The sequence below is a fragment of the Apus apus genome, chromosome 13 (assembly GCF_020740795.1).
Source record: "Apus apus isolate bApuApu2 chromosome 13, bApuApu2.pri.cur, whole genome shotgun sequence".
Taxonomy (NCBI): domain Eukaryota; kingdom Metazoa; phylum Chordata; class Aves; order Apodiformes; family Apodidae; genus Apus; species Apus apus.
In genome coordinates, this window is record NC_067294.1 from 4,685,888 (window position 1) to 4,703,013 (window position 17,126).

General features: G+C 41.2%; 1 protein-coding gene across 1 annotated transcript in view; it reads right to left on the reverse strand.

Annotated features, from left to right (window-relative positions):
- Positions 1–3,873: 3,873 nt before the first annotated feature.
- Positions 3,874–17,126, reverse strand: part of RASGEF1C (RasGEF domain family member 1C) — a 69,277-nt gene continuing 56,024 nt past the window's right edge. The window contains exons 11-14 of the mRNA XM_051631290.1: positions 13,861–13,956; positions 12,404–12,527; positions 10,369–10,441; positions 3,874–9,948 (exon numbers count right to left, since the gene is read on the reverse strand). Of these exons, the coding sequence (XP_051487250.1) occupies positions 9,924–9,948; positions 10,369–10,441; positions 12,404–12,527; positions 13,861–13,956 (318 nt within the window). The 3' untranslated portion in view covers positions 3,874–9,923. The remainder of the gene's footprint in view (positions 9,949–10,368; positions 10,442–12,403; positions 12,528–13,860; positions 13,957–17,126) is intronic.

The window sequence follows — 17,126 nt, forward strand, 5'->3', positions numbered from 1 at the left end:
TAAAATTAAGGCAGAAGTTTAGTTTCATGTTTTTTAAATTTTCATTAAAAGGTATTTGCCAGTGAGCCTGATAAGCATTTAAATGTGATTTGCACTAGACTGAAATTCATGCTTCTCTTTTTGTGTTGTTTTTTGTTGTTGTTGTTTTGTTGTTGTTTTTCAATAAGAGAAACCAAGATATAGAGCATTGATGGGTGTCTGTTCCCATGTGTTTTTAAAAATCCTCTTTACCCTCTGCTCCTTATTGTATACCAAATCTGCCAGTGCCAAGTATGGCTTTGGTGCCAGGGCTTTACTATTTCTCATTTAGCATGTAAAGGATTGGTTATTATTTATAAAACCAGCAATAACATCTGCAAAGCGTTCAGAGTTTTCCCAACACCCACTGATACAGCCCCTGCCTGAGGAATTTTCTCAGACCACAAGCACCAGAAAAAAGTTAGGGAAATTAAATTACATATCCAGAGAGTGAGCATGCACGTGTCAGCATGTAGTGAACATGGATAAAACATCCATTGACCTGTCATTAGCCAACTGTAGCAGCTAATTACAGTTTCTCACTGATTTCTTTTTCCAAAAATAATGTCCAGGAAGGCTAGCTGGATTTTATGGGAACTTTCTTGCTGAAAGGCTGATGATCAGTGGTAGGTAGCCCTGGCAGGGCAGAGGAGATGGGATGTGACAGGATAATGTTACCTGCTTTCCGTGCCTCTTCTAGGGTTTACCAGGTCTTACCTTTGCTGGTTTTGTCTCCCTGCATAAACAGGTGACAAGCCCTCCAACAGGGTATAGCAGCTCATGGACAATTTGGGGAAGTCCCATTTAATGGAAAAACAAAACAAAACATAAACCAAAAACTAATGCTGGGGAGACTACCAGTACTGACTTACCTTGATGCAGGGAAATTTTGGTTCCATGGTATTTTGGTTCTCTCCTGTCAGGAAGAGGGATCTTCACCCTGGAATAGAAGTGGTTGAAATAACTATTGTTAGTTACGAAAAAGCAATGAATGGGAGCTAGTAAAAAAAAAATACCATTTTCAGTCAGGTTTTCAGATGATATTTGAAAGAGGAACAAATCTATCAGAAGTTAAGAATTAGCTTTTAATTTTGAACCTTTTCTATAGACAGATTGCAAAGCAGTTTTAGCTGTTGCCCTTTGTGATGAACAAAGTGCTTTCAAAAATACCTCTGTAGACACTCAAGAGAAAAGCAGTATTGAAAGCAGTTAATTTTCCCTCCTATTCAGGAGGTGGCAGTGGAGACCCAGCAGTAGAGCCATGTCAGCTGGAATTTAAGTGATGACTCAGAGAGGAATAAAGTTAGGAGAAATGTGCTGGCCGTGATCAGGTTATGTCCTGCAACCAGGGCAACAGCACCTCTAGAAATGGCCATTTTTAGGACAGGAAGAATCTAACAGTGAAGAATCAAATAAGAGAAATTTAGTCTTTACAAAACTGGGAAAGGAACTATTTGACTGTAGTTGCAGCTACTTCTGCTGTCAGCCTTAGGCCATTTACTGTTGTTTATCTGAGGTGATTCCTTGTTTAATTAGACTTTACAACACCAAATGTATGCACGACTTTAGGGGAGAGTAACACTATATAACCATGATTTAAATTGCTCTGCACAACAGAATAGTTTACAATTCAGTGTAATTATCCTGGTGGGACACATTTGTGCATGTATGAAAGCTGCATTCAAAACATTTGCTTCAAAATACAATTTTGTATGGTCCTTCTTTCAAACGCTTTACAACAGTAGGTCACCCAGCCTCATAGCAGCTATTCAGGAGACTTAAATCTCATTTAGTGTTCTCATTGTTGGGATACAAAATTTAAAGCAGGGGTTTTCTGCCTTGCCCAAAGCCTCTGAAAGACTCAACAGCAGAGCCAAAAATTCCTGGCTTTCAGTATTTCCAGTGCTGTGCTTGCTTTCTCTTAATTAAAGATGTATTGGTTTTGTTTTTCCGCCCTCTGGTTAGCATCAGAGGGTGGTTGATTAGTAGCTCTACTTGGCCTTTTGTTGTTAATGGATTTCTGCAGTTCCATGGTTTGATTTTTATACATGTTTTTTTTATATATATGGAGGGGATTTATACATGTTTTTTTATATATGGAGGGGATTTCATAGCTCCCCTCAAAGGGGTGGTACCAGCTCAGCTTGGGAGGTCAGAGACAGAGTAATGACAGTACTGCCCCTTTGTAAGGGACTGAGATGAATGGGGATGGAAAAACCACCAGGAGCATTTCTAGAGATAAATCAAGGAAAATATATTATTCCTTTCACAAATCACTACAATTACTGATCAAGGGAGCCAGTGTCCTAGATTGTTATGGCATATGGAAATTCAAAGAGATAACAGGAGTTTGGATGGATGGATCAGCAGAAAGGCAACCTGAGAACCCACTGGATGTAGCATTTCCACTCCTTGAGAATTTATGTTTGAAAAGGATAATTATAAAATATTTAATGTGGTTTTTTTGTGTGCAGATTATGCAGTAGAACAGAAAAATGCAAATATTCAGGCAGCTCAGAACAATATATGGTTATGGCTCAAGGACACATGTTCTCTGTTAATGAGTTATTAGAATTTTTCTTAGAAAAGCAGTGACCCAGAAACTTTGTGTGAGTGTGGGGACTTGTGTTCCCTCACACATGCACTAGTGAAAAGTTGTGGGCAATTAATGTGAGGGTTGTCTGTAAGAGGTGGCAGAGAGGAATGGCCTACACTGCCCTCAGCATGTTCCTCCATGGTATTAAGGGCCATAGAAACACTGTGCCTGGAACTGCTGGCAGGTTGCCACTCAGGCAAGGTGCTTCTCCTCCAGTGCTCAGACTCATTTTTACTTTGGTAAATACACAGTGTGATTGTCCATCTGGGACCACCTTGGGTGGAGCTGACCTGACCCATTCCCTTTTACTGCAAATCCCATAGGAATGAGTGAAATGTGGACTTTTCTCACTCTCTGAGGCACAACTGAGGATTGAGCCTTCTGAGGATTGAAATGTTTTAGCCTATTAAAGACTTGGGTGCTTGGCAATGGGAAGCCTGAATAAGCTACAGTTTACAGGGGATTCAGCCAGATGACTCCACAGCACCTTTTGGCACGAGCTGTGACACTGAGAGTCAGAACAGTGTGCTGAGAAGGGGGCTGCACATCACACCCCTGTGAGCTTTGGAGTCTGATGGTGCTTCCTTAGAGCAGGAGTCCTCAGTGGGAACAGCAGGCAGGAGCAGGCTGAGCTGGACAGAAGTGACACTCACAGAAGTGATGAGGTGCAGATGCCCAGTGTTACATGAAGGAAACTCCACCACTTCTCTCTGCACGTGCGTTTCACCTCTGAGCCTCTTTCTTCCTCATTGAAAAGAATTTTAAGGTACTTGAAGTATGTCTCTTACTGTAGGTTATTACTGAAATGAGTTCCTCAGCTCTCAGTTTACTAAAATACAAACAATAAACCAATACATTTAAACAGTTGTACCACAGGGTTTTATAGGAACAGACTAAAAATACTCAGGTCCAGTCTCAGCCTTTTCTTCTCGTTATGAAGAAGCTTCAAGACTATGCCTTCTACTTGGGAAAATATTTTATTATGGGAAATAAGAGAATTTGTCTCTTTCCCTTGCACTACACATGCAGTGCAATGGTCTGAATGTGTGAGGATGAAGAGAGAAGCAGTAAAGTGGAGATAAAAGGAAGAGCAGAAACCACAGGTACTTTGTGCCTACAGGCACAGTAACAAATTGCAATGCAGAGTCAAGGATATCTCTGTGTTTTCAGAGTTTCAAAGCAACCCAATTTCTTTGCAGCCTAGTCTGTACATCTGTAGTTGTTGGAATCTCTACCACCAATACAACTGAAAAACAAAATCCACACAGATGAGTCCTTTTTTTTAATTATTATTATTTGACACTCACATTACAAAATTTAGAAACCATAGACAGTTCAGGCAAACTGTTAAAACACAGTATAAATTAGGGGGGAATGGGGGCTTAATATATAAATTCTATACATAGGTAAGTTAGCTTGAACATGACTGACAAAAGGATTTCATAACAATCTTACCACAACTGTATAAAAAAGCATGGGAACAGGATGGGCACTATAATAATGAATGCAAGTTAAGACATTTTCCACAACAGCTATAAAGAGTAACAATGACCATGCTATTCTTGCAGTGTTGATGTGGGGTACAGGATGCATTTTACCATTAACATGTTGCAAGGTCTATGTACAGTCACAACATCATTACAGCCACTTTCAAGTAACTTTACTGTTTCCTGCCTGTGCAATTAATAAAGTGTCAATACTTGTTCTGAGGACTTCAAAGCTCCATGGTTTGAGTTTTGTGGATGGTAGAAGGATTTCAGCTTGAGCTGAAAATGCTAATCTTAACATGAAATTGTTTATTTTAAAGAAAAAGATACAGGAGAAGCACAGTGCTCACTACTATAATTCACAGGATCAGTATACACCAGTCTTTTAACCCACACTTATTTCCTAGATTGATTCTGTGTGAAAAACTAACATGATAATTTAGTTCCCATTTTTCTAAGCAAAGTTGTAAACAGGAGTTACACCAGAAGAAATGTAAAGCTAAAATTTGGATGTCTTTACCCATGTTCCTACAGCATTTTGCAAGAGCTGCTTATGGAGCAAAAGACTGCTTCTGTAGGGGGAGAGGCGTCAAGGGAGGAGCAGTCTCAGCCACTCTGAATTTACAGCATTCCAGCCTGTGTCTGGCCACAGTGCAAGGCAGGGATCTAGACAAGAGTTACTCATACTTGACTTTCTTCTGTAGCTCAGGTTGTAGCCTGAGTTTCAGTGTCTTGCACCTGTGCAGATTATATGAAATACCACCCATACAAGCCATGAGCTTCTGATCTACATCTTGCATAATGGAAAAATGCAGGATGTGATGCCTTGTATGAGCATTAGCTTAATGTATTCAATTCTGCATCAGTATTTCACTGATCTCCTGCCTTAGCCTGCCCTGCTGCCATGGATATTCCTAGGAAGATATGCACAGATATCTTGTTCCACTCTGCTGTCATGCTATGAAATATGAAAGTTAACCACCATCAAGGTATTTATGATAATTTAAGAAAGTATTTGTTTTGCCATGTTGCTTAGATCTGAAAATCTGTCATCTAAGTAACAAATTCTTCACTGTTTCAGGTCCTCTGGAGGAACCTCTTTTAGTTACAAGAATTTTCCTGTAGTCATTCTGTTGGATGGATAAGGAGTAGGCTTTGCCTACTACTTGGAAAGTGAACTTTCCAAGAACTTCTGACTTTCCAGAAGGGGTGTGCCCCAGCACCAGAAACATAAGAGTGCAGCTCAGAGCTGAATTTGCATGTCAGTTTGGTACAGGATCATCTCATCCCCTCTGCACACCCCTGCCATAGGGACACCAGATGTGTGTGTGCTCTTCCCCAGCCACAGCCCAGTAATGCCCAGCACCAACTACTGAGGTAATTTAACTCAACAGATAACGATAAAAAGGACAAAAGAAAAGAAAGTCTTTGGCTCACAGTTGAGCCTCCGAGCAGTGACAAAGAGAGTTTTCCCCATTTCCCATTCTTCAATTACAACAATGGAAATAATAACTTCACAACAAAAGGGGGTTTAATTTCCCATAAAAGAAACACCTGAGACAGTAAGGCTCATTTCTACCAGTCTAAAAAGAGGTTCATAAAGCCAGAAACTCAAATTTTGCTCTCAGACATGAATTAATTGGATCAGATTTAGTCCTTGAATTTGCTGCTGAAACTTTTACAATATCAAAGAAAACTTGTGCTATGGATGGATCTTCACCCTATTAAATACAACCTGCCCATATGAGAGTTGCACCACACTCGAAAGAAAGGCCGGGACTACACCAGTTGTCAATGCAATTTAATCCCCATCAATAACTTAAAACTGCACTGCAGTTTATAATGGCAGGACTGCTCTAAAGCCCATCAAAATCACCTGGAGTTTTTCCCCTGGCACATTGCTGTGTCTGGGATCAGTCTCATTCTATGGGACACAGGCATTGTGAGGCCAGATACTGTAACTGTGCAACATTTTCACACTGATCTGCAGAACAGTATTTTTTTCTACTAGCATGTCTTCTTTTTGATAGCTCCAATTCCATATTCAGCAATCTGAGCTCTGCTCTAAACAGGATTTACAGTCATGTGCAAACCAGTGCTCACGTGCTTTAATAAAAGGTGCATAAACTATTGCAATAAAACTTTACTACAACCACAGTATCAATAAGGGCCTGGCTTGATGTTAAGTGATTATCTTTCCACCACTGACCACATCATAAAATATTTTCAAGCTGAGAAAAATACCTCTATGCCTAAATTGTTTGTTACTTGAAGTGCTCAAGCAGCTGTATCCACACTTTTATTGAAGAGCCATCTCAGCAGTGGCTGGGATCACAGTTTGCTCCCAGATCTTCCTGTCCTCTATCCCCATGGCAGCTCCCAGCCAGTGCTGTGACAGGCCTGTGCGAGCTGCCTAGCACACCTGCTGAGCTCTGCACTCTGCTGCCCTGGGTTCTTGTGTGCTAGACTCATTTCTAGAGGTTTTTTTTCCTCTCTAAATTCAGTCACTCCCAGCAGACCTAGGTCCACGCACCCTTCATTAGGTAATGGGATTGATCCTGATGTGAAATTGAGGACAGGATTGCAATGCTTAAGTGTTTTTTGAAAGGCATTGAGCAAGTTCACCTACTGGCCTGACAAGCTGAAGGCATTCACAGTTCCCTCCTTTTCACTGGGCCTTTTATCTAGCTGCACTTTCCAGAGCAGCACACCCAAGAAATGAAAACACTGGACTTTTGTTACCACTCTGGTTACACTAGAGGAGGTGCAGAAGTGATTTCATGTATTTGGGTTTTTTAAAATATTGCTGTATACACAGAAGCTAAGCTGCTGCTTCTGAAAAACTACCATATTCACATCTTACTAACTTAGTGTTTTGATACTGAAACCCATAGCTGGTTTTCCTCTGTTCTCTGTGTAGCATTAGTCCAAACAGCTGCCAGGGAGGCAAATCCACAGCAAAATGTGGAATTAGAAAGCAATGACATTACTACTAGGAACTCATCTAGAAGTCAGCCTAATCACTGCATGCCTACAGTGGCTCAGTGCTGGGTGTTAAGTGATATTGCTTTCTTTTCAGCATGGCAGGAGTTCTTTATATCAAGAAAACAATTATTGGATGTGCTTTTTCTAATTTTCATGTAATGTTAATACATTTTTTGAAGGAATCTATTCCCCAGATTGTCATCCTTTGTTTTCAGTTGTACTTGCACTTTGTAAAACCTTTTGGTGAAGCAAGGTTCTAACCACTATTCTGTCTGGAGCTGTACACCCTAGCTAGGCCAAATCTGGATCAGAAATACAACTGACAGCTGTAACTTAAGGCTTTACATAGTTTCTATTTAAGTCAATAGGATTTTAGCCACAAAATTATGTGAAGACAAGGTATGATTCCTGAAGTCTGTCTTTAAAAAGTGCCGTCTTCTCATTTTAAGTTGCATTTTAAAAGCAGGTTTTAAGAAAGGGACCCATGCACCTACACTGCATGATAATTTCAGATAACTAAGAAAACCATTTCCATTATGAAGTCACACTGTGCCTGTTAAAAAGATGCAGACATCAAGAAAAAAAATGACCATTTAGCAAACACACTTAAGCACTAGCATTGTTGTAGATATGTTTCTGGTTATTGCTCTGGATTTGGTTGGAATTTAACAGGCTCTTAATAGCATCATTTTGGAAATGGTTCTGCTTGAAAGAATGGCTTTGTGTACATGTCTGTATAGCTCTCAACTCATACAAAAATTAAACAACATGTTAACAGTATCACCAGCATAGTGACCATTCCCTGGCTGGAATGATGTATTATCCTTACATTTAGTTCTTCCATACAGAGCTTGAGTAAACATTATAATGTTCCCCCTGCTTGAATTCCTGCACTGACAGACCTGTATGAAGAGGAGAATCCAAGTTCTGCCTCAGCCCCTTCCTATGCAAATCTGGCAGGGGCTGTACTCCTCATCTGGGGATTTGCAAGAGCAGTGGATTCCAGGTGGCCATGACTGCACAGGTTTCCACAGCCGAAAACCCAACATAAGAACTGCAGTGCAGACTCTACAGGCTTTTAGTGCATCACATAAAGCACATCTCAGGCTGCTGTACTCCCATCAGCTCAATTGTCAGGGCTGCCCTTAGACACTAGCTCACCACTGCCTCCCATTTCAGCACCTCCCTCAGGCACGGAGAACTTCTGAGGCCTGGCAGAGGGCAGGAACAGTTCCAGTGATCTGGCTAAACGCAGAGGTCAACACAGCCAGGTTTAGTCTAAAATTAGTCTAATTTTTCAAAACACTACAGCCACTTGGAATCAGTCAGTATTGAAATAAAAATATTACTGATCTCAAAGGGTTACATCCTGCTTTGTAGACAGACTGGAACATCTGAAAAGGCCAACATCATGTCAGTATTAAAATGTGAAGTTCAGTATCATGTGGCATTTAGGTTTCATTTAAGCTTTTTGAGAGCTTTTGTGGGGCAGGTAGGAACATTCCTTGCACATACAAACCATTAGTCTACTGCTAGGGCTTAGTTTTGAATCTAATATCCATATAGTTCACTATCATTTAATATATGTGTTACAGTAGCACCTTGATTATTGTACAGCTTTAATCACAAGACATAGTCCCTACTTCGTAGTATCTGTAAGGAAATTATGAATATGGTTCAGATTCTAAAAATAAAAGAGAAGAACAATTATCTGCTCATGAAAGACAAATCCTTAGTGCATTCATTCTAGTCTGAAACCCTTTGTCTTTTTAAAGCAAACCACATAGTTCCCAAATTCAGAGCAATTACCCCCACTTCCCCACTTCTTACCCTCTTAGAATCATGTTGCAAGACAAACAGTGCTGTATCCATTGGATCCTGATGGATTTTTTTTTTTTTCAAATGGTAATGCAGGATCTTTCTTCTTTAAGTGTGATAAAACACCCCAGAAGATGCAACTTGGCATCAACAAAACTAGGAAATACACTACATACATTAAATAGAGGTAAGCTGAGTCTGGAGCCATTTGCTTCTTCAGTTCAGCTTTAGATGTGGTGGTGGTGGCACCTTTAAGCAACACCATCTACACTCTGCCCTCCTCAGGTCTGCCAAGATTCACAGTAAGAAATGCAACAACAGTGGTGGGAGGAAAAACGAAGCAATAGTCAGACTTGGGATTGTTCTCTGTAAAAATTCATGGGGTTCATCGGAGTGCCCCATGCTGATGTGGTTGGTCTGTGTGTGACACACGTGTACAGATGAGTGAACAGTGTCAGTTTTCATCTGCTGAAAGCTTATACCTGTAGCAGTCAGTGCTTTGTTCAACAAGGCTGGGGGACTGCTAATGGAAGAGTAAGTTCTTTCTTCATTCAGCAATTAACCAGATTGCTGCTGTGTCTGTGTTTGATTTAACTTTACAATCCTCAGAGGGTTTAAAGAGCTGCTGTCTGAAGCACCTGCTTCTGAAATGTTCATGTATATTTTTTTCATAGTTTTCCATTCTCCTCTGCAGCACCATGGTTCTCCATGCTCCCGATTCTCTCGTTTTCCTTCAGAGGCAAAAGCTGCAGTGATCCTGACGCAGTTTGGGCACAGCCACAAACAGTCTGTTTGTCCTTCCTCTCTCTGTCTCATAGTTAGAAGAGTGTCATTGTGCACAGTTCAGTTGATTTCAGTGGATGAATCCAGTTCACCCAGCACGTTAGGCAGTCAAAAAACCCAACAACAAACTCAAACAAAAGAAATCGTCTAAATCCCAAACAGGCATCTTTGGAATCAGTAGTGCAAAATGTCTGCGGATTTCTTTTCCTTGACCTACTCCAATAATCTCTTAATCTTCAAGTCTTTCCTAAAATAGTGGATCTGTAAATTAAAAATATAAGAGGAATGAAAAAAAAGTGCAAAGATAAAGTTGGGTTATTTTTTTTTAAAACTACTCTCTTCAGATCTCCCACCAAACCATCACACACCCACGATGACACAGATAAGAGGTGCAAACTGTAGGAAGATCCAGTTACCCGTGGGCATTTTTAATCTAGACCAGGCCTCTTTTGTGGGGCACAGCACTGCAGGACTGCACAAGTAGAGGGTGTTTTTAAATGGTGGATAATTTGAGGTCATGATTAGTTTTTATCATTGCAGCCTCAGCTCTGTAGATTAGTCTTAAATGGAGAAGACCTCCCTCCAAGGTCACATATTAAATGCCAGCACTTAACAAGCTTCAACTATCAGTGCTGCATTTTGGAGGTACTTTAGAAACGAGCTGGTCAAACGAGTGGTTACCTTAAGGATTTCCACCTGTCTTTTTCTGTCTGGTTTTCTGGACTTTCACTCTCATAGGAAGCCAGATACAAACCTGGAAAAGGTAAATATGTGTTATTCCAACACCAGCAGTAATCCCCTATCTCTCTGCATTCTTTTATGCCCCATGTTATACTACACAGTGAGAGAAACTTTAAAACTTCCTGGTCCACCAAGTAGCTGGTAATCAGTAGGACACTGATGTTCAGCTCACAGATCTACCTTTAGAAAGCTGTTAGGTTAATTCTGATGGAACAGTAAAGGAGCCCAGAGTTAAAATATGTTAGCATGACCCTCTCCTAACAATATTAAACAAATACTAAATGGACTCTGGTTTTGCATATAGAGATCTCAACCTATTTACTTCATCACAGCACTGCTACTAAAGTGTTATATGAAGTTACATGACAGCTAAACAAATAAACTTGATAAAATTAAGGATATTCCCATCATTTAACACAACTTCATCTTCCTCAATCTTTCTAAAGCTTATGGGGGCAATGGATACAAAACACCCTCAAGGCAGAATGAGTTGCAGAAGCCAGAGCAAGAACATAGAAGAAAACAAATTGATCTTCTCATTTTCTGCAGAACTTTGCACTATAGGATGCATTTTATGACGCCAAAATGTGTCTAGGCTGTAAAGTGTCCTCTGCAAGAGCTGACAGTGCATTAATATCTCATTGTCTTCTCCGATTTTTTTAGGCTTTGTGTTCACACACATTTCCTTATTTGCCTGCTTAGCAATGCTTTACTCTCTCATGCTGGAACCACCTCAGTATTCTAGCAATTCCATACAATTCAATGACATTTCAATATCCAGGGGTTGGCCCACTATTCCTCCACGCTCTAATACAGCTGCATTTCACATTCCACTGCTTCATCTCTCTAATATACTCTCCCACCTTTTACCCTGGGCAGGTCCTTCTGCTCTGCACTTCCCCTGGCTACCAGGGCAGCCCTGCTGTGGCTTCTGCATCTCACAAAAGCAGTGGGAACAGAGAGGAGGGCATGAGAGAGAAAATCTGCAAATAATTAGTGGGCTAAGGTCACCCTGTTTTGGTCCAGCAGCCTGAAAACTGTACTTTCACCCCTGATTTTCACTTTCTCTCCCCTTAGAGCCTAAAACCAGAACCAATTACTTTAATCACATTAATTATTATTTTTTTTTTTGGCAGTCACTCTTCTTAGGATTTAGGCAAGATTTTTGAGGCAGTATTCTATGTTCTGAAGTATTCTGTGAAATATGAACTGTCTGTTCTGATTAACTTGGATTAGCACAGAAAACTGCCTATAGCACTAAAAAAATTGAAGCCAACACCAGCCCAGCTTGTGGGAATGCAGCTACAGACAGTCCTGTGCGTGACAGTGTAGCAAGAGACAAGTGACAAACCAATATGAAATGACACAGCCTGACAGGCTGGATACCAAATCAAAAAGGACAGATAAGTATAAAAAGACAATCAAATAATTTCAGAACAGGGCTTTCATAGCTACAGCTGAAATGAATGACTAGATTTTACGAGATTTTTCTTAAAAATTCTTTTCTGTAGTGAAGGGATTTCTTTGCTGTAGTGGAGGAGGTCAGCTGGGCTACCCTCACCCTGGGCTGTGTGCACTGAGGAGATGACAGTGTTGGGTTGAGGAAGAGATGAGTTCTGGCTCCATCTATCACAGAACGAGTGGCTAAGGAACAGTTGCCATTCACAGCAGTCCACAACATGGTTGTGTGGCCTCTTTTCTTGGTTGCAAAAATAGGGCCACAATGGCAACTTCCTAGACAGTGCTTTATGGAAAAGTTATGGACAAAAGAAAAGCAGTCAGCAGCTTTGTGAGCTAAAAGTTGTATTTGAAAAAACATATTGATAGGCTAGATATTATATTGGGGATAAACAAGCTGCATGGCAGGAAAGGTAGGAAAGAACTGGGACTGGTCAGTGAAAGAAATCACCAATGGGTGTTAATTAGTAGTGATGAACAGACATTTTCAGAGATTAGAGATTATACAGAGTCTTACCATCTTCAGTAAAAATGGGAGCAGTATGTAAGTAGTGGATGATGTTAGGGTCTTGTTCAAAGGGACATTCCACTTGCTTCCACGTTATAAATTCTCCCACTTGCTTGGCCAGTTCCAGAAATTTCTGTAAACATAAAACTCAGATACAGTAAGATTATCTCACTAAAACAACAAGATCTAAGCAGAAGACTGGGTTGCAGGATCCCTTGTGCCAACCAGAAGGAAAAAAGCCTTGTGTGTGCTAAATGAGTACATTTTCACTGTTCATTTACAGTGGAAAGAGGGAGGAACGGTGTGCTGTGTTCCTTCTTACAAGCCCTCTCAGTTTGTACTTAAATGAAAATATATCCATGAACAAAGGTATGGGTTGCACATTTGTACTTAAGAATAGAGGATAAACTTTGATGGAAGAGAATTGGATAGAAATTACAAAAATAAGTAACTTTTAACACCTCTTTAAGAGTAAATATACATGGCAAAAATGTTCTGAAGTAATTCAAAGGGATGCCAGGCTCTGTATTTTATGCATTACTCACTATCCCACAATGCCAGTAACTGAAGGAGAAATGTAATGCAACAAACCAAAGCAATGCTGCAGAAATTATTTACAAGGAATTTGAGAGCTGGAGAACTATTGTCTCATTGACCTGGGGCAGTTCTTTCAGAAGCACCTGATCTCTGCCCCTTCAGCCCAGCACCAGCACTACAGCAAGATGCAAAGCACCCCAGTGCCTGCACTGCACTGGCCACAAGCTGTGCCAGTCCAAAACCATTCCCCCCAGCAGAGAACTGGGCTTACTCACATATGTGACTAATACTACCCGGTGCCAGGGCTGTGGGGGAATATAAAGCCTTCTGCTGCCTTTATTAGAAATTCTTCTGTGTAAAACCTACAGGTAGGAGATAACACACTCGGATCCTTGCATCAGCAACATGACATTTACCTCACAGACACAGTGACTCTTGTGCTGTACAGGTAATTCTGCTTGTATTCTAACTTTTCCTTAATGACTACAAGTAATTTACATCTTACTCTGCAAACCTTTTGATTAAAAATGATAAAGGTCTAAAAACGCAGACAACATAAAGCATAAAGCATTTTATACTGACTTGTTGTCTGTGTAAGAAAGAGTTTTCCATGCTTTCTGAAAAAGTCATCTTCCTCTCCAAGCCATAAGTTCAGTAATTTCTACTGCTGACAATGTATTTCTAGCAGCCAACCTGACATCAAGCAAGTTAGGACAATCTGCTTGTAATGTTTATATAAGATACAGATATTAATTATTTTTAAAAAGACAACCCAAACATTTCTGGGATTGGTTTAACCTTCACACAGTCACTTGAGATCATCCCTTTTGGCATATTCAGTCTTTGTTGGTGTGCTCTGAAACTGCAGGCAAACAGTTTCAGGTAGTGCTACCAGAATGGGGCAGGTAAAAACATTTTCCAGATCTTACTTCAAAGTTGACGTGTCCGTTTGGAAGGCGATTAGCACATCCCTCGTTCAGAAAATAAATGTCTTTGATCAACAGGCTGAAGAAGGGGATCACAATCTATGAAGAGAAATTAATCACTGTTATCTTTCCAGTAAGGATTTTCTCTGCATGAAGGAAGAAGTCAATCAGGAGAGAGGAGAAAAAAAAAATAATAATTAACTTTTCTGTGTGATGTGCACTTAAAAAGCAGCAGTGACAGGCAAGCAAAAGGGCAGTAGTGTATGGAGACACCTTCAGCCATCAGAACATATGCTGAAATAAATCTGAACACAATGTTAACTGAGCAGAATAACATGACTAAGAAAATGCTAATAACCCAGTTTATTATCACTGTCTGATGACAAGATCAGACAGCAAAGAGCAAAATAAAATTGCAGGACTCTTCCTTTCTCTTTTGGATGTTCATAAGCAAAGATGCTGAATACACAAATTGAGCAATTTATAGACAGCTGGGAACCAAAGAACCAGTATTGTCCCTGAACAAGGAAAGAGACTAAAATCTGATGACCAAGGACTTGTCTACAAACAGTTAATCAGGACTTGTTTCATTTTCAACAGCTCCATATGTGGCTACCCCTTCAGGCTGTAATTTCCTTCCTGGTGCCTGATTAGTACATCTTGCTTCTCCAAATTAACCTGCAGACAGTAGGACTGAAAATACTAAGTTAGTTGACAGGAAACTCCCAATAGCAGACGGAGGGATCATGGTAGTGCTCAAAATAAGCCCTGGGCATGATCCAGGGCAAAGTGGCCTAGAGCAGTGATCCAAGCCTTCTCTAAGCTATCAGAGTCAGGTCATAATTTGCTGCAGAAAAAGTCTACTGCAGGTAAGAGTCTTGAAATCAATGGAATTACAGCAGGGATAAATTTGATGCCAGACATTCTACAGCTGAAAGCAGTGACAGTGCTCCTGAAGTGCATCCCCAGCACTTCAGCAGAGACCCAGAGTCCTCTTGTGTCACAACATAAAGGGACATGAATGATAACACAAAGGCATGACAAAATGACCCCCAGTAACCATAGATAAACTCTAATGTCAGTCCAATACCCATAAAAATCCCTGAACTGACACTCCAAGAGCCACTGGCATTATCCTGATACATCCCACTAATACAGGAATGAAAACACAGCTCAGCCTAACCCCCCAAAATGCTGAGCCCTCCTAGCAGGGTGAGGTGGGACAACTTCTAGGCAAACTGAGCTAAGTGTGTTTCAGGATTCATTTTTATATCATCCAGACTAGATTAAATCAATCTGAGGTAAAGAATACAATCAGGCCATGTGGGTTTGCTTTCTGCCAAAAATGATGACACAACTCTGTAACCAGCATGGTCTTACATGGTGGGAAGACACAGGAGAGCTGGAGCCAGACACTGCTTCCCAGCTAGAAATTACTGCCAGGCTCTGTCTAGGTATTTTTTGCAGGCAGATGTGAGCTTGTTCTGCCCTGCTCCACACTGCCTGGGAGCTGGGTCACCCTCATTAGTGGTACTAAACAGAAACTAAAGCCTTGCTGAGAGGGAAGGTGTGTGAATGTGGGCTGAGTGCCACGCTACAGCTACACACCCACGGGCAGCTAAGAGCACAGCTTGAGCTTGTTCTCATCTGCATCCAAAAGGCATCAAAGACACATCCTAGGATACCAATTCTCTACACACTTCGAGGGGATTTCTGTCTTTGGGTCACCATTTATTTCCCCAATAAAATATGTTATCCTGTATGTTTTGTTTTCCACATTTCTGTAGGAAAAGTGACACAAGTGGCTACAGTTACATTCTAACATTGGCTTCAGTCCAGGCACTTTGCGAGCAAAAATCTGGGTTAGTGCCAGAAACTTGTATTTCAGCCCCTTTTGATTCCCTCCCAGTGCCATCCAGCCCACCCACATGCTGAAGGACAATTGCCTCCTACAGAAAGAAAGCTAATGAGGTCAGACACGTTCTTCCTCCAAAAGTATGAGACAGCAACAACACGTAGGACTGCACTGCCCATCCTCCAACAGCTCAAGCCAGAAACACGTCATTAGCACAAGGCAGGGTTTCCCAGTGGAATGACTTAATTTTGGAGGTGGCATAGGTCAGCTGACAGCATAGATAAAACCAGACATAGTTCCTAACGAGCACACCCCTCTGAATTCTGCATGGATCAGCCCTTCTTCATTACCACTTCTCTCACCCTGCACTTTGGCAGGTTTACTTCTGCCCCTGTATTGCCTTGCTGAGCTTCACCAGCTGCCTTGCTGTGGTTTTACCACCCTGCTCCTGAACAGTAATGAGTAGTTGTAACTGTGCTGTTTGCACACTGAGGGATGGATTAGAACAGTGAGGTGAGGGATCCTCCACAGATATATTGAGACCCTTCTCCTACAACCTGTGCAGCAGTCTCACATGAGCACCCTGAGGATGAGGATGGAGTGGGTGATGAAATCAGGCAGTGCTTTTTTGGTACCATGTGTCACATGGGGGATTTGGGTGAGATGGGTGCACAGAGCAGAAGAAGGGAAGGTCCCCCAGCTCACTGGCTCACCCTGTCTCCCTCTGAGCTGTTTCTGTTCAAGTGCTGTGCAAAACAGAGCAGCCAACGTACCAGCCCTGAGGAGAGCAGAAAGTAACATTCCTGGTGAGGCTGCCAGTTAAAACCTCAGCTCCTCTGAGCCTACAGGCAGCTCCTTCCATGAGACAATAAGCCACTGCTTAGTCTGTTGGTCTGCAACTAGAGTGCTCCCTCCAGAGCACCTTCCCTCTCAAGCTGATGGACTGAGGAATGAAGCCTCCATCTGTGCTGCTGGGGTGGCTACTTGTCAAGAAGAGGGGTGGAAGGAACTGGGAACTCTTGTAAGCACAGTTCAGTTGGAAAAGTTTTCTTCAGAGTGAGCTTGGCTGCAAGTTTGCCAAGAACAATATTTTCTATCAAAAAAGTGATCATGTTATTTCTATTTTATTCAAACTCATTGCAATAAATAACTGATAATCCTTCTTACAGAAAGGAGCAAAGTTCCTTAATTCCTACAGCAAGAATTACATGATCTGCTGTATCTGACACTGTAAAATGCTCCGTTTAAGTAGCTACCAAATCATGTGCTTAAGCATTTTCTTGAACTAAAGTTATCTACACAAGGGAAACAGAATATGGGCTTTTTCTTACGTAAAATAGATACCTTTCAATCTAATAACCTCTCTGCCCTCAGTCTTAACCAGTGAGGGGTAGAGACATGACAGAGATTGCCA